General features: G+C 39.0%; 1 protein-coding gene across 5 annotated transcripts in view; it reads right to left on the bottom strand.

Moving 5' to 3' along the window:
* Positions 1 to 423: 423 nt before the first annotated feature.
* Positions 424 to 24,186, bottom strand: part of ARHGAP21 (Rho GTPase activating protein 21) — a 107,139-nt gene continuing 83,376 nt past the window's right edge. For 4 of the 5 annotated variants that reach the window (XM_088654009.1, XM_035129875.3, XM_035129876.3 and 1 more), the window contains 17 exons: positions 19,385 to 19,540; positions 19,179 to 19,278; positions 18,801 to 18,837; positions 17,462 to 17,587; positions 15,987 to 16,271; positions 13,670 to 13,734; positions 13,436 to 13,584; positions 9,834 to 9,967; positions 9,527 to 9,682; positions 9,361 to 9,439; positions 7,180 to 7,253; positions 7,001 to 7,090; positions 6,738 to 6,863; positions 6,505 to 6,546; positions 6,008 to 6,113; positions 4,118 to 4,149; positions 424 to 3,045 (listed from right to left, as the gene is read on the bottom strand). In XM_088654009.1, the coding sequence (XP_088510135.1) occupies positions 1,312 to 3,045; positions 4,118 to 4,149; positions 6,008 to 6,113; positions 6,505 to 6,546; positions 6,738 to 6,863; positions 7,001 to 7,090; positions 7,180 to 7,253; positions 9,361 to 9,439; positions 9,527 to 9,682; positions 9,834 to 9,967; positions 13,436 to 13,584; positions 13,670 to 13,734; positions 15,987 to 16,271; positions 17,462 to 17,587; positions 18,801 to 18,837; positions 19,179 to 19,278; positions 19,385 to 19,540 (3,491 nt within the window). In that variant the 3' untranslated portion in view covers positions 424 to 1,311. The remainder of the gene's footprint in view (positions 3,046 to 4,117; positions 4,150 to 6,007; positions 6,114 to 6,504; positions 6,547 to 6,737; positions 6,864 to 7,000; positions 7,091 to 7,179; positions 7,254 to 9,360; positions 9,440 to 9,526; positions 9,683 to 9,833; positions 9,968 to 13,435; positions 13,585 to 13,669; positions 13,735 to 15,986; positions 16,272 to 17,461; positions 17,588 to 18,800; positions 18,838 to 19,178; positions 19,279 to 19,384; positions 19,541 to 24,186) is intronic. The other variant, XM_088654010.1, reaches the window with a different exon arrangement.

Raw genomic sequence — 24,186 nt, forward strand, 5'->3', positions numbered from 1 at the left:
TTATCTCCTCCAAACACCATCCACCTTCACAGTAGGGCATACCTCACCCAAAAGAGCTGGGAAGTCCTTACAATCCAAACAAAACAAAACAGATGCCCATTAAACCTGCACAAGGCCTTTGATATATCCAAAGCTATTCTCAGTACTGAGGCTTCTGTTCGCAAGAACAATATGACAATAAGAGTGGGCTGCAAAACAATTAATCCATGTTAAACCATCAGCCCCATCCCTAAATAAAATTCACAAACAAGCCCTGTTGAAAGCGTTCACCTGTCATTTTAATAACCATTTCCTACATCATGGACCTTTTGGGCAACCACTTTTCCTTTTCTCATACTGGGTGGGTATAGTCAGTGAACTTTGATGATATGAACTTGACATTTTTCATTCTTCCCCCTTAAAGGAAAGTCAGTCCATGCAAAGAACCATCAAAACAATTTTATTTCCAGTGTTTTAAGCGGGTATGCACACAGGCATGATACAGATTTGGATTCATTAAAGTCTTCATGCAGAATTATATTCTCAATAAAAGAAACCAGTTCCATCCAGGATCCACTATCTACACGCCTATGTTACAACATTTATATCAAATCTGGTATCTGAGGAAAAGATACACATGTAGTATATACATTTAAGTTATTTATTTTACAGAAAGATTAAAAATTCAAGTCACATAAAACTCAAAAACTGTATTAAAACTGGAATATAAAACTCAGAAATCCAACTGGAATGCCTAAGGAATGGAAGCTCTGTACCCACCTGTGTTAAAATTTGTAAAATGTCATGAAACGTCTTACCGGTAAAATGTATTCATTTGTTGTTTATATTAACATCCTCTAATTTAACAATTATTATGGCACCCTAACAAACCAAATGAACTTTTTTTTTTTATGAGGCACTTGTTAGTGACTAAAGCCAAAAGAACATTTTTTCCTGCATACTAATGCCAGTTGTCAGTCATAAAAAAACATGTACACATTACATAACATGTTGCATTAGATGCTTTGTTCCACATGTGTATGCAGCAATCAAATATACTTTTATTTAAAATAAATTTATTTTTATATATTTATATATATTTATTTATATATATATATTTTAGACTCTACCCTCCCACCCAATATTCTGGCTGTATTAATGCACCATAAAGAATTTTCCCACAGCGCATATAGATGAAACAAACCTCCTTTGATAGCTGCAAAGTAACATCATACAGGGGGAAATAAACACATACAGAAAAACTGGGAAAGTGTTAAAAGAGAAGCTGCTAATTGAATTGCTGTAGTGGACATCTGAATTTCTCTCTCCATTTCAAAGATACTGGTAGAATCGAGATCTAACCACCTGGGTCCCAGATAATTTATGAGGATGGGCATCAACTGCTGGGCTGAAGTTGCTTTTGTTCATATTCTGGTAGCTTTCTCCATTAACATGGTCTAGTGGCTGTAGCGATCCCGACACTGGTGTTCGAGGAACCAGAGTCAAACTACTACTAGAAGAAGAGCCACCTTCCTCTGCCCACATCTCTGCAGACGAAGAGAGGTCTGTCTTTGACGAATCTCCTACTCTGCTAGTGTTCTCCTGCTTGGGCTCTCCACTTTCCCCCACGCTAAGGTCGGTTGTGCTAGTGCGTAGACGCTCTCGTGCAAGCCAGTCTGAAATGGAGAGGTCCTGTGCTGGGCATTTGGGCTTCAGCCGGTTCACAGCTGAAGCATCTTTCTCCCTATCGGGATTTTTCTCTTGGACTTTCCAAGAATTTAGAACACTTATTTCAGCAAAATCTCTCTGGCCTCCCAAAGTGTGCCTTCGCCTGATGTTCTTTCTCTTGGCGGTCTCTGCAGAGTTAGATTTCTGACTGCCTACTCCAAACATATCATCTGCGGATGACTTGAGCCGCAGTTTTAACCTGTCTGTAATCTTGAGTCTCCATGTGGGCTCCTGCTTTTCAGGCTCACTTCTAGCCGATGCAGCTAAGCTGCTAGTTGACTTTCCTTTCTTCATGATGTCAAACATTTTGGTCACTGCTGGCAACTCCTTCTCACACTTGGCATCTCCGGAGCCTTCACTGTCCGTCTTGTGCCGGGCTGATTTCTTCCGGGATAGTGTATCACATTCAATAAGTTTGTGTGAGCTAAACAGTCTGCGGTTGTCCAACTTAGGCGTTGAACTTCCCTCTGTGCAACTTACTTCGCTTTCTTCAGAGTTCCTCCGGCTTCCCTTTGCCACGTCTTGCACTTTCCCCCTGAACAGCCTTTCCACTGCAGAGCTCGTGGAAAAAACAGGGAAGTCGCTCTCGCTGTCTGATTCCACAGGGCGACCTTCACTGATCAGTTCACTTCTCTCATCATCAGCCTCTTCTCCTTTACTCTCTGCAACTGACTGCACCTCAGGGCTTAGCATGGTGGAATCTAATCCGGCTAGGTACGTGGTAGATGAAGTTGTGGAGTAATCAGAAGTGATGGAGCTGACATCAGCTGCTAAAAACTCACTGTATTTACTCTCAGGGTTGGCCAACTTTTTACAGGAGAATCTGTGCAGAGAAGCCTGTGAAGAAGTGCTAAGCATTGTGCCTGAGTCAGAGACTGTTTCTTCCAGTTGAGAAGAGGCTTGAAAAACAGGTGGTCTTGCACAATCTCTCTGGGTACTTAGTCGGAAGCTGAGATTTGGCGATCTCATATATTTTTGGTGGTAAGGTGTTGAAGGGTCTTCCGGGGGCCCGCACTCTTTCCTTGGCAATACAGCCTCCCCCATGGCTGCCACAGAAGGCTTCTTAACACTGTTCTCTTTTTCCTTTGGAGCTACTGTTCTCGCATTTCTCCCTGCCATTTCCTTCTCCGGTTCTTCTTTAGGTGGGTTATCTTTTGCCGAACTGCCGCAAAAGTGCTCCCCTTGCTCCCTCTTGAAAAACACATTATCTAACTCATCTTCGGAGCTGCTGGGCTGTGGTTTCTCTTTTGTTTTTTTCCGCTTGCGACTGGCTGCTGCAAAGATGGAGGACTTAAGCAGTTCTCTGCTATACTGATCCTTTCCAGATCCCCAAGAACCCTGTATGGGACGGACAAGTAAACAAAACGAAATACCATCATAATTGTCCTCAGAGGTTAGAAAACAAAAATCCATGTTTTGTTTTGACACAATAAAAGCTTACATTTAAAATGTGTGTCATCTAAAGAAGCATTACTTTAAATGGGCAGGGTGAGAAAGCTCTACCATTGTCACTGAACGGAAATGGGCCTGTTGATTTCTTTAGTAAATTCACCAATTACTTAATAAGCACAGATCTACAGTCACCTGGTTGAAGTGGCTCCCTTTGTCTTAGGAATAAACTACCCAGAGTGAACATAAGAATATCAGAAGGAAGGTAGTGTGGGCCAAAGACCCCTTTCCTACTAAGTTCTACTAGGATCTGCTTAGTTGAAGATATTTCCCTCCCCAAAAGTTGTCAGAATAGATAAAGATGATCATTAAAAAGTATTTTGAAAGTCAAGATATTATGTATGCAATATCCAAACAGTGATGCTATCTTCTAATGCTAATTCATGACTGCAATTTCCTAATATTTTATTATTACTGTTATTATTATCCTTCCATATATAGCTCAGGGTGATGTACAAAATATACTAAAAACACGTGAAAAACAAAACAAAACAACAACAATATTGTAGTAGTGGTAATAATAATAATAACAATAAAAATAAAAATAAAAATAAAAACAGAAAATGGAAAACCCATGGCAGAGACCTTATCATTAACTATATTATATATAGTTTTCTGAATGTACTCAACATCCTTTAATTACAGTACAGTCTAGTGCTCTGTTTATTATACTATTCTTCTTGCACCAGTGGTGCTGCCGGTGCCTTTTGCAATATAATCTATATTTACAATAAAAGACTTTCAATCCTTTTGTGGATTTGACCTTTAGAAGACTATAGCTGCAAATCTTAACCCCACTCACCTGGGAGAAAGACCCTCTGAATAGACACTATTAGGATTGCACTGAAATGCACTAAAATACCAGGAGCGTGGAATTTGTCTACTTCCCCCACATCTGTATGCAAGCAACACAGCCGATAAATATTTAGCTGGAAGAAAATTTAAAAGTGCAATGATTTACCTTAGATTTTGCAGAGTCACTAGTAGCTGAATCTGTTGAGAGAAAGTCAAAATAGAGCACTTTAGTCATCACTGCAGAGCTTGATCTCACTCTATAGACAATGCCGGACGTATGAAAGAAGACAAGCACAGAACAAAATGTGAGAGCAAACAAGTAACAAAAAAATCAAATAATCAGAACAAAGTGGATAATAAGAGCTCACAAAGATGCAAGCTGCACCACAGAAAGCCACCGCCATGAAAGGATGCCGTGAGTTGTAGGCAGAATCAGCTCAAATGACAGAAATGGCAAAGGAGCCAAGTTCTTCTAAATAAAGCAGAACAGAAATACTAATATTTATTCAATGTCCTAATACACAGCCCTGCAAAACCGCAGCTGAGAGACCTTTTCAGGATTGTACTCTGTACGCTCCTGTAAATAACATGCACAATTTTATTTTTTTTATTTTTTTAAGAGCCTTTGGCTACCTTCTGAAACAATTCTTAGATGTTCTTTTTGGCAAGTCATGTTTGTATGCTGCCAAACTGTTTGCCCTGGGGTTCGCATGTGAAGGTGCCCCAGTTTCATTTTCAGGTGCTCCTCCGAGCTACACATTAAGGAAATTTCAATTTGTTGCTAGCTAGATTTCCACAGCTATCAGTTTTGTACTCGTATCAAAAAAGAAGCGCTATTATGAAATGGAAAAATGGACACCATAATTTTACTGTCTGGCAGAAAACGACGACAGAGGTTAAACAGCTATAAAGGGGATAAGGAGGGGCTAGCACAGTGACCAAACAACGTTTGACTTTGCCATTCTCCAAACTCTCAGGGGGTCCCCATCCCAACCTCAGAATTAATGAGCTGAGCCCCATGCCATGCCCCTTCTGACACATGGCTAATGACTAGAAAGACTGGTGGACCATACCATGCTATTTCTCCTCAGGGTCTGCTTCAGAAATAACAAGAAACAGCAGAAACACTTTTAAAAAGTAGCACTGATCTGTTCAAATACTCTTTAAAAGAAAAAAAAATACTGTACAGATCAACTAATTCTTTGTGCATTTACAAGAAACGGGGGTTTCTGCAGACAAGGCAGCTACAATGTGGGCAACAGTCCTCCTTCTTCCTACAGTTCCAGCTGTCCATAAGTGACATCACAGAGTCCACTAGTGACATCACCGTGTGATAGACTCCTCCCACTTCTCCTGTTTCAACATCAGGATAGAGGGACTGTTTCAATACAATGCGGAAAAAAGTCTTCTACGGACTAAAACACAAACTAGAAACAAAGGGATAACATTTGTGATCAACAACATGCTTGGTTAGTGAAACAGTTATGGTGGCAGTGTGGGAAAACGTCACCAAGAGAGTAAGAGTTTTGCAACAGTAGTAGTACTTAGCAGAATAATAAGGTGGCAGTCGTTAAATAGAAGCAACTTGTTTAGCAAAATATGAAACATACCCTATTACAAAATACTTAGGGAAAAATCGTGGTTAGTTTTCAAACAAAGTGAACTTTAAGCCTTCCTGACTTTGCAAATCAGTGCAATTTGAACAGAACATGGAAGCTAAAGCTTTCTGCCATACCACTGACCACTTACACACTAGCAGGAATCCTGTTCACCTCGTGGTAAGAATTACATGAAAACCATGGTTAATGACACAATAGTGGCATGCATAGTTCTCATGGTCTAAGAATTACAATTCAGTTGTCCAAGAATGCACCCCGAACATAGAACATGCATGCAACATGCCTAACCATTGTTCTCCTTTAAACAAAACACTTTCAATCATTTAGATTGGGGGAAAATCAAGTTATTAGCAAATAAAAGGAAATAGGAGATTATTACAAATCATTAGAAGAGAATTTTCTAGCCTACAGACTAACACTGTCCAGGCAAGAGTTACCTGATACGTCTCCAGGAGATACTCCCGTCCTTCCAATGTTGGTGAGTAAATGATCTATGTTTGGCACTGGCTGAGATTCTACTGTGTTTTCCTCCTGAACTGCTGTCTACAGTTAATAAACAAAGATCTCTTCATCATTGTGTCAGAGTTAGAGGCTTCATCACGATTCAACAGTGTTTAGTAAACTGCAATAATTCACCTAAGAACCAATTCCTCAATAAAACAATACATTTCCGTAAAACTTTGGGGGGGGGGGCACACGCCCAAAACAGAGGGGAATGGAGAGGGGGAACTATTCTATTTGAGACAACTTAACAGCAAGTGGCACATTATCTGCTATTTTCATTTCTGCACAGTAGTAGAGGGGTAGAAAGTTGCTTGTGGTGAGCAAGTTTCACACATATGGAGAATATGTGCTCGTTGTAGAGATACTTTACTTTACTGTTAGGCCTAAATTAAGAGAGGCAGAATCCAAATAGTTAAGGGTCAGTACTTACAAGGGGCTCTTCAGCATCATCTTCTGCGAAAAACCAGTCATGCTACAATTTAAAATAAAAGAAGTGAAAAATCCCACAAAAGTGAAATCATGAAAATGTGGACGACGCCGAAATATAAGGAAAGGAGGATTGAACAGATCAAAAAAGAAGAATCAGAATCAAACCCAGTCTAGCTAAAGTGAGAAGCTCTGCCTGCATAATTTTTCCTGGGACAGCGAAATAAACTCACTTACTTTTTGGATAAGTGTTTCTACAATTTTGTATTGATCTGGCATATGGGTAACCATGTGTGTCATGTTGTCTTCAGATGATCTCACAAGAGTTGGACCAAATACTATCGCCAGGTTTCTTGGTTCCATCTGACAATAAGAAAACAAATGTGATTTACTTGTTTGCAGAAGGGAATGCAATTCCATACTTTCACATCCTCTATAAAACCAAAAAATAAACCCCAATAATCCTGAATATAAACCCTCTGAACACATAATCCAGCTACCTTGTTCTTCTCCGAGTTTTCTGCCACCGTTTTTAAATGTGCCGAGAGAAATTTGAGTGTTTCATAATGGTGGTCAGGTAAATCGCGGATCTGAAACACATGATTATATCACACAGCTTTAAAAGAATCATACATAACCACAAATAATTTGCCTAAGTGGGTATATAAAATCAGCATACCAGCCTTTTTAGTGTTTTTAGTCGTTCCACAGGATCTACTTTTCTATTGGCATCTATGAAATCTGCATATTTGTCTGAAGAGAGAAAATTGTATTTTATTGCAGAACATCATATACAATCTAACATATTTTTTAGTAGGAAAAGAAAAGAAATGCAGTATGACATAAGCAAAGGAGTGGAATACACATTATAAATTCATCATAAAAGCAAGCAGATGATTCAGCCTGCCTGAGTCCCTGTATCCTGTCTACTAGAAATTCAACAAAAACATATTATATAGGCTAAAAATTAAATCCATAAGAGGTTCTAATAACATGGTGTGAATTTTAATTATAAAAAAAAAATCACACCTCATTTCTATCAAACAGTGATTAAATGAGGCTTAAAATTATACCCTGCCATTCATTTGTACTTTATCTGAAACTATTATCCCATTTGGACAAAACCATAATGGATGTATAGAGTTTGCCTGAATAAAACTACCTACATCTGACAATGTTAGGATAAATTTCAGATCATCTAGATCAGGCATCCCTAAACTTTGGCTCTCCAGATGTTTTGGACTACAATTCCCATCATCCCTGACCACTGGTCCTCTTAGCTAGGGATCATGGGAGTTGTAGGCCAAAACATCTGGAGGGCCGCAGCTTGGGAATGCCTGGTCTAGATACTACTGGTTAATTGTATTGTAACTATTCACTTTCAAATAAGGAAAGATCTGTCTAGGGGTGTTGTTCTTAAACAACCAAGTCCAAACTTATTCCAGCATTTGTTGATATCAATCTCCCATCTTTCTTTTTGGAAAAAATTACAAGAGTTTCCCAAACAGAAATCAAAGTATAGATTTTACTTAAGTGATTCATTGACCAAGGTTAAGTGACTAACAACTCAAATTTAGTTTTTTCTCAGACATGCACATATTTTTTTTGCAAAAGACTATATATTAATATAAACCATAGCCTCCAAGAGCTATATAACTCCACCTTTAACAGCTACTTTAACCACCTTTTTCATGGAACCTGGCACACATAAACTGCAGGTGGTGAAGCCTTGGCTCAATTTCTGTCTCAAGCTGCTCTCAAAAGACACAGGAGCAGGGCTTCTAAAAGGCAACAACTGCAGAAACAGCAACAAGTTCTGAGCACGTTATTTGTGAGCAACAACTAGTGACCTGCCTACAAGTAGGCCTGCATGACTTGTGACCTGCCCACCCAAATACAACTCAACAACCATGAATGGCAGCTCACGGGGGCTCACGAAAGCCTATACACCTGACACCCTAGAACAAGGTGTTATAAAGCCTAACACCTGACACCCTAGAACATGACTGATGGAGTTGGGCCACAATTTGTGCAAGCCAGTCCAAAGACAACTACGTTATACCAAAGTTCTATCTAATTCAGCACTGTCTACTCTGACTGGCAGCAGCTCTTCAGGATTCTCAGGCAGAGGTCAGACTTTCCCATAGCCTTCTACCTGCTCCTTTTTGCTGCAGGTGTCAGGATTGACCCTGGGACCTTCTGTATCCAAAGTTGAGTTATTGGTCCCATTCCCTGTCTTAAATCCCTTTTAGAAACTGGTAAAAGAAGGTGGTTGGGGTTAAGGAACACTGAAATGAATGAGAGCAATGTTTAACGACTGAATTCATGCCTTTTGATAAGTGGAAAAGGAAGGAAGAAAATAGTTCATCAAGCAACTAGACCAGGGGTGGCCACCTCCCAAGAGACTCTGATCTACTCACAGAGTTTAGAACTGGGAGTGATCTACCCCCTTTTGGGGGGTTCAGGTCAAAGCTGTTGAGTTTTTTTTAAGGAAGGGAAGCCCTGTTTTGGGGGGGTTAGGTCAAACTTGTTGAGCTTCTTTTAGGAGGGAGGCCCATTTTTGTTTAGGGCTTCAGGTCATAGTTCAGCTTTTTTTAGGGAGGAGGAAAATTTTGGGTGAGCTTTTTTTAGGGGTGCCAGTGATCTAGCAGTGATCTACCACAGACATCCAGTGATCTACTGGTAGATCACAACCTACCTGTTGGACGTGCCTGAACTAGACTATATATTCAGTAGTGTAACAGGCAGAAGTAACTGGGAGTAAATTATCACAACAGTTTTTTGGTTTAATCTACCATAAGGAATTTACAACACGGCTTTTATTTTTAAAAGGCCATTTTGATTTGAAGAGAAAACTCACCATTAGTGAAGAGAGGTTCTGGAAGCTTTCTGAAGAAAGATTTCAGTAAACTACTTATGACATTCAAGTCTCTCCATTTCTAAGAATTTAGAAACAAGAGCATTCTCGTTAGCCTATAGTTAACTGAAAACTTTATAGAAGCAGAAATACACATGGCATCACTCACATCATCTTGAACGTCGATGTCAGTCATCCCTTTGTTGAGCTCTTCTTGCATGCTTGAGATAGCCGCATTATTTCCAGGAACCCTATAAATACCGGTATACTCAAGGCCTCTCTCTTCAACAAGTTTGCAGCATATATCAACTATTAGTGGAATATACTGAAAAATCAAAGAGAGAGAGAGAGAGAGAGAGAGAGAGAGAGAGAGAGAGAGAGAGAGAGAGAGAGAGAGAGTTACTTCTTCCCCATGTTTTGTGAACACAAGACATATTTTCAAAGCAAAATGTAAATGTGTGATCTTTAACTCAGACCTTGTTGCTCTGAGCAGGGGGACAGTCATCTAGCCTGACCCCAAAAGTCCCAGCAGCAGATGGCTTCTTCTCAAAGGTTTTTCTCATGATACTGGGAATGTTTCGCCATGTACCTTTTGGTGGGCTCGTCTCACCTTTTTTGTAATGGAACAAAAGCAACACAGAAAACAGTTTTTTTAAAAAAGAACGTACCATGATCTAATTGAGGATGACTCCAAATAAGTTCTTAAAAAATAGTAACAACTTTCTTGGTAGAACTATCAGAATAAGCAGTAAGACCATATACACAGGAAACCTACACAGATCCAGCAACCACCGCAAACATTATCGTTCTGTGTTACCTGTATTTTCTCCATTATTATTATTATTATTATTATTAACATATAAAACACACTACCTTATATTCATAGCATAAAACATACCTACATTACTCTATATAATACCTACCTATACTATACATATCAACATACCTACACACCCACCCCACACAGACACCCACCAAGTGCCTTGACTTCCAGTCGTTCTTGTTACGCTACTTTATTTTTCCAACTAGCTTAAATGCATTTCATTATTTCTTTAACCTCTTCTTCTATCTTGACTTTACTCTCCTTTCACTCTAATCATTTTACGGACTCACTCAATATCTGTCAGAAATTCTACTTTTTCCACATAAATTTTGATGTATTTGTTAAAGATAGCCCACTCCTTATTCACTTTTTGTACCATATCTCCTCTTATCCTCCCTGTTAGTTCGGCAATATGGAAGTATTTCATCATTTTAGATAGACATTTTAGATTAGTTGGGATGCTGCTGCTTTTCTAGTTTTTGGTGATCAATAACCTTGCCGCCATAGTCGCATACATAAATATTGGTCTGACCGTTCTTTTTATTTCCTCGACATGATACCTAGGAGAAAGGATTCTGGGTTTTTTTCAAATGTAAATCTAAACATCTTTTTCAATTCGTTATAGATATTTTCCCCAAATCCCACTATCTCTTTCAACTCCCCCACATGTGTAGAAAAGTTCCTGCCCCATTGTTGCATCTCCAACAGACATCACTACAGTTTTTATACATTTTTGCCAGTCTGACCCGGGTCAGGTACCACCTGTATTGCATTTTCATTACATTCTCTCTTAAATTATTTGTTGATGTTTAGTCATTTAGTTGTGTCCGACTCTTCGTGACCCCATGGGCCATAGCACGCCAGGCACTTCTGCCTTCTCTTAAATTATAGCATGCCGTAAATTTGATATCTATTTTCAACAGCCGTTCCCATTTGGCTCATCATAATATTTTCCCCTAAACCCTGGGCCCACTTTACCATCACTGTCTTCACTTGCTCCTCCTTTACCTCCCATTCTAGGAGCAAATTGTATAATTTGGAAATATGTCTACTTTTAGATTAGATTAAGTACTCATCTAGTCTTGAAATTTCTTTCTCAAATCCTTTTTGTTTATCTTTTGCCAATCTCTGATTAATTTGAAAATATTGCAGCCAATCGTTCAAATATTTTTTTAACTTCCTTATATTTTTTCATTTTAAGTTTGTTATTTTCCACTTCCATTAATACCTTATATGTTGCCCAATTGTTATTCATATTCTTTTTCTTTACGGTCATGATTTCTAAGGGTGAGGTACACCAAGGTGTTTTGGGTTCTAGGATCCCTTTATATTTCATCCATATTTTATACAGTGATTTCCTTATAATATGGTCCATAAAACCCTTCTGGACTCTCAACTTTTCATCTATTAGGTATGCATGCCATTCAAATCGATTGCCTACTCCCTCCAGATGTAACACATCAGTATCCTTTAACTTAATCCACTCCCTTAACCAGGTCAGACCTGCTGCAGCATGATATAATTCCAGCTCAGGTAGGTCAAATTCTCCTCTCTTTCTCCAATCAATAAGTAATTAATATTTTATTCTAGGTTTTTCCCCATTCCATACTGGTATGGAACTGGTATTTATCTCTTTTTCTTATCAAATGAAGATGGAATCTCTCTCAGAATTATGATCTCCTTCCGATTCACTACTAGCTTTTTCTTTCCCTTTGTTTGTAGTATTTTATCTTTTATCCAATTTGATGTGAATGTGATTAGGCAATCCCCCAGCCATTCATTCTCTCTCGCTTTCCTGGAGTTTACTCTAAATATTCTTTCCATATGATTTAATAGTTCTTCTTCTTGTATCTCTAGCAACAGCGCTAATTCTCCTATTAATTTTCTTTGGATATTTTCCCCCTCCTCCTCAGGTAGGCCCCTGAATCTGAGTGTTTTTTCCTTACTGTGCATTTGTAATATTGACAGGGCATCCCATGTGGCTTCTTGATTAATTTTATACTCCTCCAATTCTTTTTTTCCCCCTCCTTCTTAAATTCTTTCCCAGTTTCTTTCTGCTCTGTATTTTCTTACAGTACTGACAACCCACTTCTGGCTTCCAAACCACCTCCTAACATTTCCCAATTAATAACAAGAAGCAAGATTCCAACACAGCAAGAAATTCATTTGGAAGTAGCCCTGCCTAAAAAATGTTAAGAAACAGCTTCCATTACTTCACCAACCAGTTAAATACATTATGCCATCAAATACAATTACTTGAGAAAATCTTTGTGATCTCAAATGAATTTGCATAGGGGAAAAAATGACCTTGTAGTAAAGTAAATGAATACTTCTGACCACCTTCTGTGATGTCATGGTCTTTGTGTAAAAGCATACCTACACTTTGGTCTAGTATTGTTGAATACATTTCAATGGTTACTATCTAAAGTTGCATGATGCATACATAGAAAAACAGCTTTGATCCATGCGGGTTACATATGCTCATCAATTTTAAAAACTTTACCTGCTGATTTGAGGCAAAGCAGAAAACCTTCGATAGTAATTAAGGGTAATTGATCTTATTATTGTAAAATTAATTCAGTACTTTTACTGCCTGAACTCACATACATACTCTGCACTTGATCACTGACATATTACATTTTATGTAAATGAGGAAAGGGAGTGATTAATTTTAAGAATCATAATGCCAGCAAAGTCTTCTATTAACAAGGTCTGCAACAATACTTGACTGCAATGAATAACAAAACTATTTTTTTCAACAACAAGAGTGCTAAGCTTCTTCATTATTCTATAGCAAAACCCAAATCCCCCAACAAAGAAAGTGACTGAGAAAAATAAAATATAACAACGCTATTGAGGATGAAGGGGATACACAGTAAAGTATATTTTTAAGAAGACTGAAACCAACAATTCTAAACAGTTTGTGAACTAAAGATTCCTGAAATTAAACATGCATGGTTTTTGGTTTTTGTACTGTGCTATCCAGCACATCAAGTTGTGCACCTAACCAAGATGCAGCACTTCAGGTCTCAAGTCTCCCTATTACTGGTGAGCAAGAAAAGTTTGCAGCACAGGACGGGCTTCCTTATTATTGGCTATATGGAGGGAGTGCCTTGGACACTCGTGTTTTAAGAGTCCATGAAACTCCTACAAGCGCCCAATGACTAAAAGTCATTTCCTATGTGTTACCATCCTCTTTCTTCTGGTGTAAATCTGGAAGAGCTGAAACTAGTAATGATATTGATATGCATTAACCTTTAGCAAGGAATTTCCTTTCCGATTCTTCCTTGGGAGAATGAGGACTCTGAGTTCTTTGCTCAGTTTTAGAACCAAGAAGTGTCTGCCTTATACTCAGGGTCTGACGAGGTGTTTTGGGAGATGGCTCAGTTTTGCCGCTTGAAGCACTGAAAAAATAAATTATATTATTCATAAGCAGAGGACCAATGTTTCAGATCAAATGAGCTCTTAGACTGCAACATGACTGCTTACCTCATCATTGTGTTGTATTCTTTAAGTCTCCCCCTAATTAGGTCCCTGCTTGTGACCCCTGCATTCTGTAAAATGAATTGAGAAATATTGTTCAGACCCTGCTTTAAATAACTGAGTTTATCTAGCCACATTCAGGAGACAGTAAGCCATAAGAAAGACAAAGTAGGATAACTATAAGCTCAGAGATGTGCAAGCTTCTTGTACCCATACACATCCCCTTCCTGCAAGCAGGGAAACACACCAGGAACGTTAGCTGACCATTGCTACATCCAAACTCAGAAACCACAGCTAATGGCGTCCCAAGAAACTATGATAGATAACCATGGTTTAAACCTTACTTCTGAATTCTGGCTTGTTTCGTTCATTAAGCCACACAGGCATTGCAACAGCTGTGGAAAACGGCAACACCTTCTCGTCATGCTCTTATGACAAATCCTCTCCGGGAACAATCATAGTATTCCAAGAAACAGAACAGCTTGAAACTGTGACTAATACCTGTGTAAAAGATCTCCAACTATTCATATTCACATCTGCCCACCAGTGTGTGTGTGTGTGTGTGTGTGTGTGTGTGTGTGTGTGTGTGTGTTTAAGCGCACCATTCTTATAAATCTATTCCACATAAAACACATTATCTGCAGATTCACATTCAATGCAGTCCACTTTTACCAGACTCTCTTCCTGGCTGCTATTAACAACTGATAGTGTCAGAAGTCGCCTCAATGTCCATGAGTAATGGATGCACAACAGTGCAATCCTATGCATGTCTACTCAGAAGTAAAGCCTGCTTAAGTTTAATGGGAGTTACTTCCAGGTAAATGTACTAAGATTGCTAGTCTGAGAGGAGTTATGTTAGGACTCTGCACCCTGATTTCTGTTACAATTTTAAAATATTTAAACCTCAGTATTGGGTGGCATTTTCAGATGTGCAAAAGGTATGGGTGATAGCCAATTAAATTTAAGTTTTATAGCAACAGGGGACTTCATATGGAACATTAGATCATTAAATAGAAATTCATACCGTCTATGATTAATCATTCACCATTAGAAGTTACATACACCAAAAATGATTTATAAGAACAGGAAGGAAAAGCACTAATTAGCACAAATTCATTAAAAAAAAACCTGCAATCTATACATACATATCTTGGAGTCCCACTTAATTCAGTGGGACTTACTTCTGAGTAGATATTCATAGACTTGCACTGTAAATGTAGTTTAGGTACAACCGAAAAAGCAGTTTTAATTAACAGTTAGATAAGCTTCAGTAAAAGTAACTGGGCCTACTTTTTAACCAGTCTAAAGAAGTTAAATAATTTCAATTTTCTTAAAACCACTTCCCTTGGCAAATGATGTTGTTGTTAAAGAGGTCAAACAAAACAGTTTACTAGAGCTTATTTATTTATATCCCACCTCTCCTCAAAAGATTTCAAGGTGGAGGAATACATCATACACTATCCATGTTATCCTCACAACAACTTTGTGAGGCAAGGTAGGCTGAGAGGTGTTGATTGACCCAAAGTCACCCAGAGCTTCTTAGCCGAACTTAGGAACCACACAGCACAACTCTATGCAATTTTACTCAAAAGTAAGTCTCAGTGTGTTTACTTCCTGGTAAATGTGCACAGAACATCTTCCTTAAGACAGTTATCTTACTTGAATAATATGTGCAAATTTTCATTAGTAGTTAAAAAAGGAAGTTCAACTGTTTTCTCTACTTTCTAGTTCAAAATATTCTAATTAAGACTCTGACCCTGGCACTCATCTGTAAGTCAAGGTCAAGGAACATGTGGCACTCCGTATGTCGATGGATTCCATCAGCCCTAGACAGTAAATTAAATAAAATAAAAGGGCACACTCTACTCATGTAAAAACACGCTGATTCCTGGACCATCCACGGGCCAGATTTAGGCGGCGATTGGGCCGGATCCTGCCCTCAGTTTGCCTACCCATGGTCTACCTACTAACCACTAATAAAACTAGTTAAGCTGCTTTTCATAATGCAGTTGTAATTGTCAACCACCCTGGGATCTTCAGATGAAAGGTGGTATACAAATCTAATAAGTAATAAATAATAATAAATTCAATTCAGCTACATGCAAAACAGTTGGGCTACTGCCCATCATTGAAAGAGAAAGTGCATAGCATTAAGATTAAAAAACCTATGCATGCCGTCAAACTTTAATTATAATTCAGTAAACACCAGCTTCTTTCAGTTCAGTAGAATGTCACCATATTCATTGGGACTAGTTGTGTGTCCTTTGACAAAGTATAGAACAGACAACAGAGGGGAGAAATAAAGACTTAACAAGCACACCACCTCATCGTTTAAGTTGCCATTTTCTTGTATAGCCTTAATCCATGCTAGCATGTCATCTCTGTCTTCAGCCTGAAACAGGTATTCGCAGTCTGATGTGGTGAGCCGAAATACATGCTTCCTTTTTGTATCACTGTACGAAATGTCTATCAAACAAGCATTGATGCTGATGGGCTGCAACTCCTCAGAGGACAGAGTTTGATCTTTTTTATCCTTGTACAAGTATAAAGAGCAACCTTTCAGGGCCACGTGCATCTGCTTCCATGGTCGGATGCTCCCACTAACTCTCTGGAAAACATGAACCAGCAGTATTATTGAATAAAGTAAAATGGACAGGCAAGATGCTTTACAGAAAACAAAGAACTTAAGTCCAAATTCAACAGCAGAAGAGAAAAGAGAGGAAGAAGCAACCTCTCACAAGCCTCTTAGGCATTAACATTTGAAAAGCTATTCTAAACAAATGACTCATACAGAAGAATCATACAGCATAAAGAATCATACAGCAGAATCATACAGCAGTGATTCTCAAACTTCCTACTCCTGACCACTTGAAAACTGCTGAGGGTCCTGGCGAACCACTTAATGATTTTTCTGCCCCTTTAGAAATTGTAATGTGCTGCGCTAGATGCTGTATGATTTTAATCGTATTTTTAATGGTTCTTTTATTTCTCATACTGTATTTTATTGGATTACAATTCATATGTGATAGAACTTTAATGGTAATACAATCAAATATACTATAAGAATTTAAAAACCATTAAAATGTGAATAAAAATCAATATGAATATTTAATGTTGACATGTGGTGGGCCACCTGAATGAAACTCACAGACCACTGGTGGTCCACAGACCGAATTTGGGTACCCCTGTTGTACAGAATACTGTAACATGTGCAAAAATAAATAAGTAGACATTTATGCAACCACACTATTTTCTGACAGATTCACTGACAGGCTGCTGCTTAAATACTTCCCTAGCCAACATGACCGTTTCCTTGCAGATGTATGAAGGAGTGCAAAATATACAAGCATTACTTTTACTGACATCACTTTTGGACATTTTATTTCCGGACTTAAAACTCTGGCTAATTCAGTACTGCTGGCAGCCTGGAGAATCAGCAATGTGTTCTCACTATGGAGCATAGAGAACCTGACATGCAAAAGGATTCCCCTAATTTCATTAATGTGCCCTAGGTTCACTCTAATTGCCAGAGGAACAGAACACTGCTGCAAGTGTATCATCAAGTCTGCATGCTTCAATCATATTTGGAAATACAGTCTCAAATACATCCTGATAGCTGCTGGGAACGTTTGAAGAGCTGTTGAAAGAAAAGCAAACAAGTATCTAGCCTTCTCGGCTTGCAATGAAAAACCTGCAAACACATGAGTAGTTTCAACAACATACGGACAAGAAGGCATCTAAATAATTAGCTACACAATTTGTATTTACTATTAGCTGTATGTTAGGGGGAAGCAGTACCTTTCCCTTCTCTGTGCCTAGCTGTCGAAAATGAAGGCATCCTTCCTTGGAGACATCACCGATGACCTCTGAAGAAGAAGCTTTTCTGGACCCTGAGTTTTCTGAAGATGTTTGGCTGTCTGGGGCCTAAAGAAAACACCATACTGCATCAACTTTGTAAAGAAACATAGTATGATCAACCACCTCTGTACTCACTGGAGCAATACCTCTTCTTTCTTTTTTGGGCAGGAAGGTGGATGCAAGGAGAAAGCAGGGACAGGCAGCTAACATCAGCTGCACAGTACAATTATTCAGCAGCTTGTTGCTGCTAGTCTCTGCATGCCCCCATTTTGCCTACTATCTTCAAGAGGGACAGATGGGGACAAAGCATAACCAATCACTGGCAAGCCCCACTGTGTCCCTAGACCGGGATCAGCAAACTTTTTCAGCAGGGGGCCAATCTACTGTCCCTCAGACCTCGTAGGGGGCCGGACTATTTACTGGAGGAAGAAAAAAAATGATGCAAGAGCACTACGAGCCCCAGTGGCTGCTTACCTGTGTCTTGCGAGTGGCAGGGGCTGGTGGTGGCGGGGGGATGATGAGCAGCACGCAAAAGGGCTCCAGAGAGGGGCTGCTTAAAATGGCGGCCGCTCAAGCGCTGCTGCTGCTGGCACCAACAAAGCCCAGCTCCCTTCCTCCTCTAGGCATAGCAGGGAGAAGCCAGGAGGAGGGAGGGAGGAGGTGCCGCCGCTGTGTGAGGGAGAGGGAAAGAACGTGTGCGCTGGAGATCCAGGTGACAATTCCCGGACCATCCACAGGTCAGATCCAGAAGGCAATTGGGCCTGATCCGGCCCGCAGGCCTTAGTTTGCCTACCCATGCCCTAGCCTAGACCAATCCTAGCTCACTTGTATCATACATATAGGTGGCTGCAGTGCTTAAGCTGGCTGCACACATGATTTGGATACTGTGTCATTGCACCATATATCATCCAGATATATAGGAACGTAGGAAATTGCTTTAAACTTAGGTCAGAATATTTATTCATCTGGTACAGTTTTGTCTACAGCACTCCAGAGTTACAGGAAGACAAAAGAGCTTTCCATCAACTACCACCTGGTCCTTATAACTTGCAATAACAGTGATGAAACCTGGATACTTTATGCATGCAATGCATTGGCTCTGCCCCCAATAGAAGGTCTCTGCAAGGTATCAGTATCCAAAAATTCAATGTAGTAAAGCAATTCCCTTAATAAAGCCTATATCATCACAAACTTTTGTTCACCATAATGTTTAAACATGCACCACCATCACTGGGCACTCTTATTTTCTAACAATGTTCTTGAATAAAGAGCTACTGACCTTAATTCCCTTTAAGCTAGATACATGCTTTATGGACCTGTAGATGGAGAGTAGATATTAGTGTCAACATATCTGAATGCACACTTGGATATAGCATTCACAGACGCACTTAAGTACAGTGGTACCTCGACTTACTAAGGCGATCCGTTCCGCGACGCTCTTCGTAATTCGAAGTCTTCGGTTGTCAAAGCGCCCATTTTGCGCATGCGTGAAGCACGATTTTGCGCTTCTGCGCATGCGCCGGCCGCGCGCGTTGCTTCTGCACAGGCGCAGAACGTGTGCGCAGCAAAAAGACTTCTGGGTTTGCCGACTTCGGAAGTCGAAACCTTCGGAAGTCAAGCCATTCGAGGTACCACTGTATTTTTATTCAGGACTTACATTTTTCCTTCTCGATAGTCATCCAGTCCTTCATCATAAGATTTGGACCTTTCACTTTTTGCAGGGAACTGACCATCCAGAACACTAGTCCTGATAGATTCTGTAGTCAAAACAAATGCATTTCAATTTATTTAAAAAGCAAACAAACACCACCACCACATTTCATCAATGGATTAGCTAAAGAAGTCTTGACAGCTGTGACTTACCATGGTCATGGGATAGTTGGCGCCGAAAAGGGACAAGAGAGGTAGGGCTAGGAGGAACTGTAGCAATGGTGGGAGCTCGTGAGGCAGATGCTGAAATAACAGCAGAAGCCGGAATGTGGGCGATATCATGGTCAGTACTGGGACTAGCTGGCTCATCTACAAGGCAATACACAACAAATTACTAAACCTTAAAAAGTGTCAATTAATTGGCCCAACTTGGTATAATTAGGTGTGGTATGGTGCCCCTGTGCCCTTACCAGAGATACCAGCACGACACCTCTGTGGCACATACATTCTAATGCCGTTCCAGGAGAGAAATGATTAAAAATAGTTTGCTGCACTTTTGAAGGGGGGGGGACATTCGTGTGGGGAAAAAACAAATTAATTAAAGAATTTGTTGTTGTTGTTTAGTCGTTTAGTCGTGTCCGACTCTTCGTAACCCCATGGACCAGAGCACACCATACATACAATCTAATTCACATTATTAATGAGATAACTGAATGAAAGGCAAATATAAGATTGTTACATTTACAACACAGCTGGAAAAAAGAAATGTTAAACTGAACAAAAAATGTACTATTGCAGTATTTAGTTTCTTCATGAAATACATTTTTCACAAGACCGTATATAAATCTAACTACAAGCTTGTCAATACAACAAATCTTTTTTAAAAAATCTATCAAGTGTCTGACTGCTGTCATTTAAATGAGACTTCAATTAAAATAAACTGGAAATAAGCAAAACAAACTACTTGAAAGTTACGCATAAATAATCAAAACACACATTATAATTCATCTCCAGGCAAAGAAGGGAAATTTTGTTATTTTCACAGAAAGCCTATGCCACTAGCACATATGCGCTAACACAAGCACACCCAATGATTTTGTTAAAATAATCAGTTCAGATTCTAGTATGTCAAAAGTTGCTACTGCTACATACCAATTATCACTTCCAGTAATTGCTGATATAAGTTATCACAGTCTGTACATATCCAGCACCTTGTAGTTTCTAGTGCCACAAGAGTCATCCTGCAGCAGTCAAAAAAGCCTAAAGATCTTGAGATTCTCAGATTTGCAAAGATGCAGACCAGGCACGTATTCTAGAAGATAATATTAAGCCTGATCTATGAAATTCTAGAAATAAAAGGATAAGCCGTTTTCCTAAACTTTCAATATACAGGACAAAACTGTACAGCAATCCAGAGCATGAGCATGTTGCACTCTGATCATTAATATGTATTGATTCTAGGTGCTATGCATTTTAATACGCTGTGCTTCTGAAAGGCCCATTGAAATAGGCAAGCCTTCGCAAACAGAGGTTTATTCTTTTATTTGAATGAACACATCAGCACGTACTGCATTGTGTTTTCAAAGCGTAATTGATGGCTCTGCTGTAAGGAGGCAGTGCCTGTAGCATCCAAGTTTGGTAGTACATGCACATACAAGCACACATACTTATTCAAAATAATAGTAACAACATTTTCAAGAATAGAAAGACTTAACTAATTCTCTGACAACCCCCCTTTAAAACACTGAGACCATTGCGGCAAGAGCTTATAGATGGGAGCATGGCGTGACAATCCAGACTAAACACACACAAACACTTCACAACTAAATATGTCACAACTAAATATGAATATTCTTCCTAATGATTAGAAAACTAGACACTTTAAAAGAAGCTGAATACTTAGCTTGCATTCATACAACTCTCACTTATTAACAATGATTTTATTTCTGAATAATTATTAAAAGCAGGTCTTGAAAACAAGATGCATTGTAGCATACATCCATACTACTACTACTACTACTACTACTACTAATAATAATAATAATAATAATAATAATATGTTGCCTATCTCGTTGTCCCAGCTACTCTGGGTGGCTCCCAACAAAGTATTAAAAACACAAGTAAATATAAATTTCCCTATATAAGGTTGCCTTCACATGTCTTCAAATGTCAAATAGTTGTTTATTTCCTTGACATCTGATAATAATAAGAATAATTTTATTATTATCCAAGTAAACACATTCTCCTCATTAGCTGCTCTTTTAAAAAAAAGCTTTTTGAAGAGCTGTATTTGCAGCTGTTTGGGTGCCCCAGACTCCAACCAGAGTAAAAACCATTTCCTCTCGTACCCAAGAATTAAGGTAATGTGTGTCTAAGAAACAACATGATTTCCCAGAGTACATGACATTTATCCTACAAAAAAGAGCTTGTGAATCCCTGAAGAATTTGGAGCGGTTATGTCAAGCTTGAATAAATGTCATGCTATTAAAATATCAAGCATTCATTTTACACTGAGCCAACTTCCTATAAACAATTTCAATGCATTTTTTCACATGCTGTTACTAGTCAGACAACTGTAAAATCACACACATGCAACCTCTCCCCTCTACTTTTTAATAGGAAGGAAAAGATTCACAGTGTAGATTCATGATTCACAAAATCATGAATTTGCACTGTCAGGCAGGACAATATATGGTGCAGTCAGCTGATATGCACAATCTTGACAGAAAACACTGCCCATTTGTTCAGGGTGTATCACAGCACGACTCCTGCAAAGGGCTTCACTGTGGCCAGTCTGTAAGGTAGTGTGAAGGATGTGAAGTCACAATAGAGGAATTGAAATTAGAATACAGTACAGTTTAGAAAGATAAGTATGCTTCTGTTATTTTAATGGAATCCTCAAAACTTCCTAATAGTAAAAATGACAAATTTGCCTAGGCATAGCCTTCTAATTGACTCACACTAAATTTTGCTTGATGTATCTGAATGCAGTAAAATAGGATGCCAGAATCAATTTTGTTTTGGTACTTGAGTAATATTCCAATAAGCTACATAATACACAGCAGCAAACAGCTATTTCAGACTGTCTGCAGCAATATCAACAGTGCAAAGACACAAACATAAAAAACAAACTTTCATATATTGTGGAGTAATAATCTTTCATACTACTGTCTTCAGTTTAACACCCATTCATAGCTAAGCCTCAACTCTGCAGAGCACCAATGTGAACTTCCTGCCAGATATGTGTTTTAGAGTTCAACATTATGGCCAGGATCCAAAGAACTGTGCAACTAGTTCTGAACATCCAAAGGCCTTTGATCTCCAGGTTCATGAATAGCAGCCATTCATACTGTATTGACAAACCATTCATGACACTTTAAGGAGTTTTCAAAGCAGTTTGCAATATGGCACAGAATGCTGCTATTTGGAAGGGGAGGGGGTGTCAGAATTTTTGAGCCCTATGAGCGTAGACTATAAAATTTTGAACATGAAGGCATTGCTACAACTCTTGAATACAGAATCATGGAATTGTAGAGTTTGAAGGGATCCCAAGGGTCATCTAGTCCAACCCCCCGCAATGCAGGAATCTCAACTAAATCATACTTGACAGATGACCATCCTCTGCTTAAAACCCCCCCAAGGTGCAAGTATCAGTCAGAAGTAATGTAAGAAATTACCTTAAGGTGATTGTTCCTGTTATCATTATTGTTGTATCTCCTTTCATGTGAGCCTCAAGACAATTTAAATGCATGCAAAAAAAGGCTTAAAAACAACACAAGTAAACATGCTGGAAAAACTTAACAAAACAGAAATGCCTTCAACTGTTTCTGCAAAGTACAAATAATGGGTGCCTGATGTATATCAGAGGGATTAAGTGTTCCATAAAACGGGGGCAGCCACACTGAAAGTCCTGCTCCAAGTTGCTGTGTAGTGGATTTCTGGTATTTTGGGTACTTCAAGGAGATATTCTGCTGCAGACTACAGTAACCTACTGTAAGTGGTATGGCAGTCTCTCAAGTAACTTGGTCTCAAGCTGTATAGGGCCTTCTATGTTAGTAGCAAAACCTTGAACTTCCCAATAGCAGGCAGGCAGATAACGCAAAGCCGGCAAACCATGTGTTATATGCTGGTGGCTGTCTGCTACCATAGGCAGTCTGTTCATCATATTCAGTATTAGATGCAGCCTCAATGATAGCCCCTGCATTAATCCAACCTTGAGGTTACCAACACATGGACGACTGTGATTCAGTGTTACAATCAAGCACAAAGTCTCATAATACCATTGGCATCTTAACAGTTCATTCAGGAGGAATTTAATATAGATAAATGAATGAAACCTGGTTCAGCAATAGGAGATATTTTTTATCTCACCCCAGAGGGACACTCCGTTGTCACCCGAGACAGATGGATGCTAACAGCCAACAATAACAACAGCAGGCCCAATCATTACCTGTTTACTTGGAAGTCAGTTCAACTGAACTGAACGGGAGTTACTCCAAAGTAAGTATGTTCAGAAATGCAACCTTATATTAATTATTAAACATCACAGAAATGTGAATGATTCATGGGAATTACGGTAGTTTACACTCAAACTTCGAACATTTGTTTTATTATTATTGAACAACCCTTTTTTAATATAGCAGGATCATATTGTATTTGAAAATATTCTTGCTGAAAATGCAAGAAGCAAAGTCGGTATCAAAAAGTTGTTATTGATATTATAAATAATTGCTTTAAAATTAGCAGGAACTTTTAGGGGTTATAAACAGCTGAAAACTCTAGAAATGGTAGCCAACTAAAACTGATTCAAGTACTATTTTCATCATATTAAAAAGGAGGAGGAGGAGGAGAGAAGAATCTTGGGCACCAGCCAATTCCATTAAAAATCAACATTCCAGGCATTTGACAGATTATGGCAAGCTGGTTGATGGCCTATTGGATGGGATGTTCTTGCGGCTGAAGCTTTTGTTACTTTTCTACTGGGTTTGTTTATGGGTTATTGGAATGGTTTTATT

The sequence above is a fragment of the Zootoca vivipara genome, chromosome 11, assembly GCF_965207765.1.
Source record: "Zootoca vivipara chromosome 11, rZooViv2.hap1.1, whole genome shotgun sequence".
NCBI classification, from domain to species: domain Eukaryota; kingdom Metazoa; phylum Chordata; class Lepidosauria; order Squamata; family Lacertidae; genus Zootoca; species Zootoca vivipara.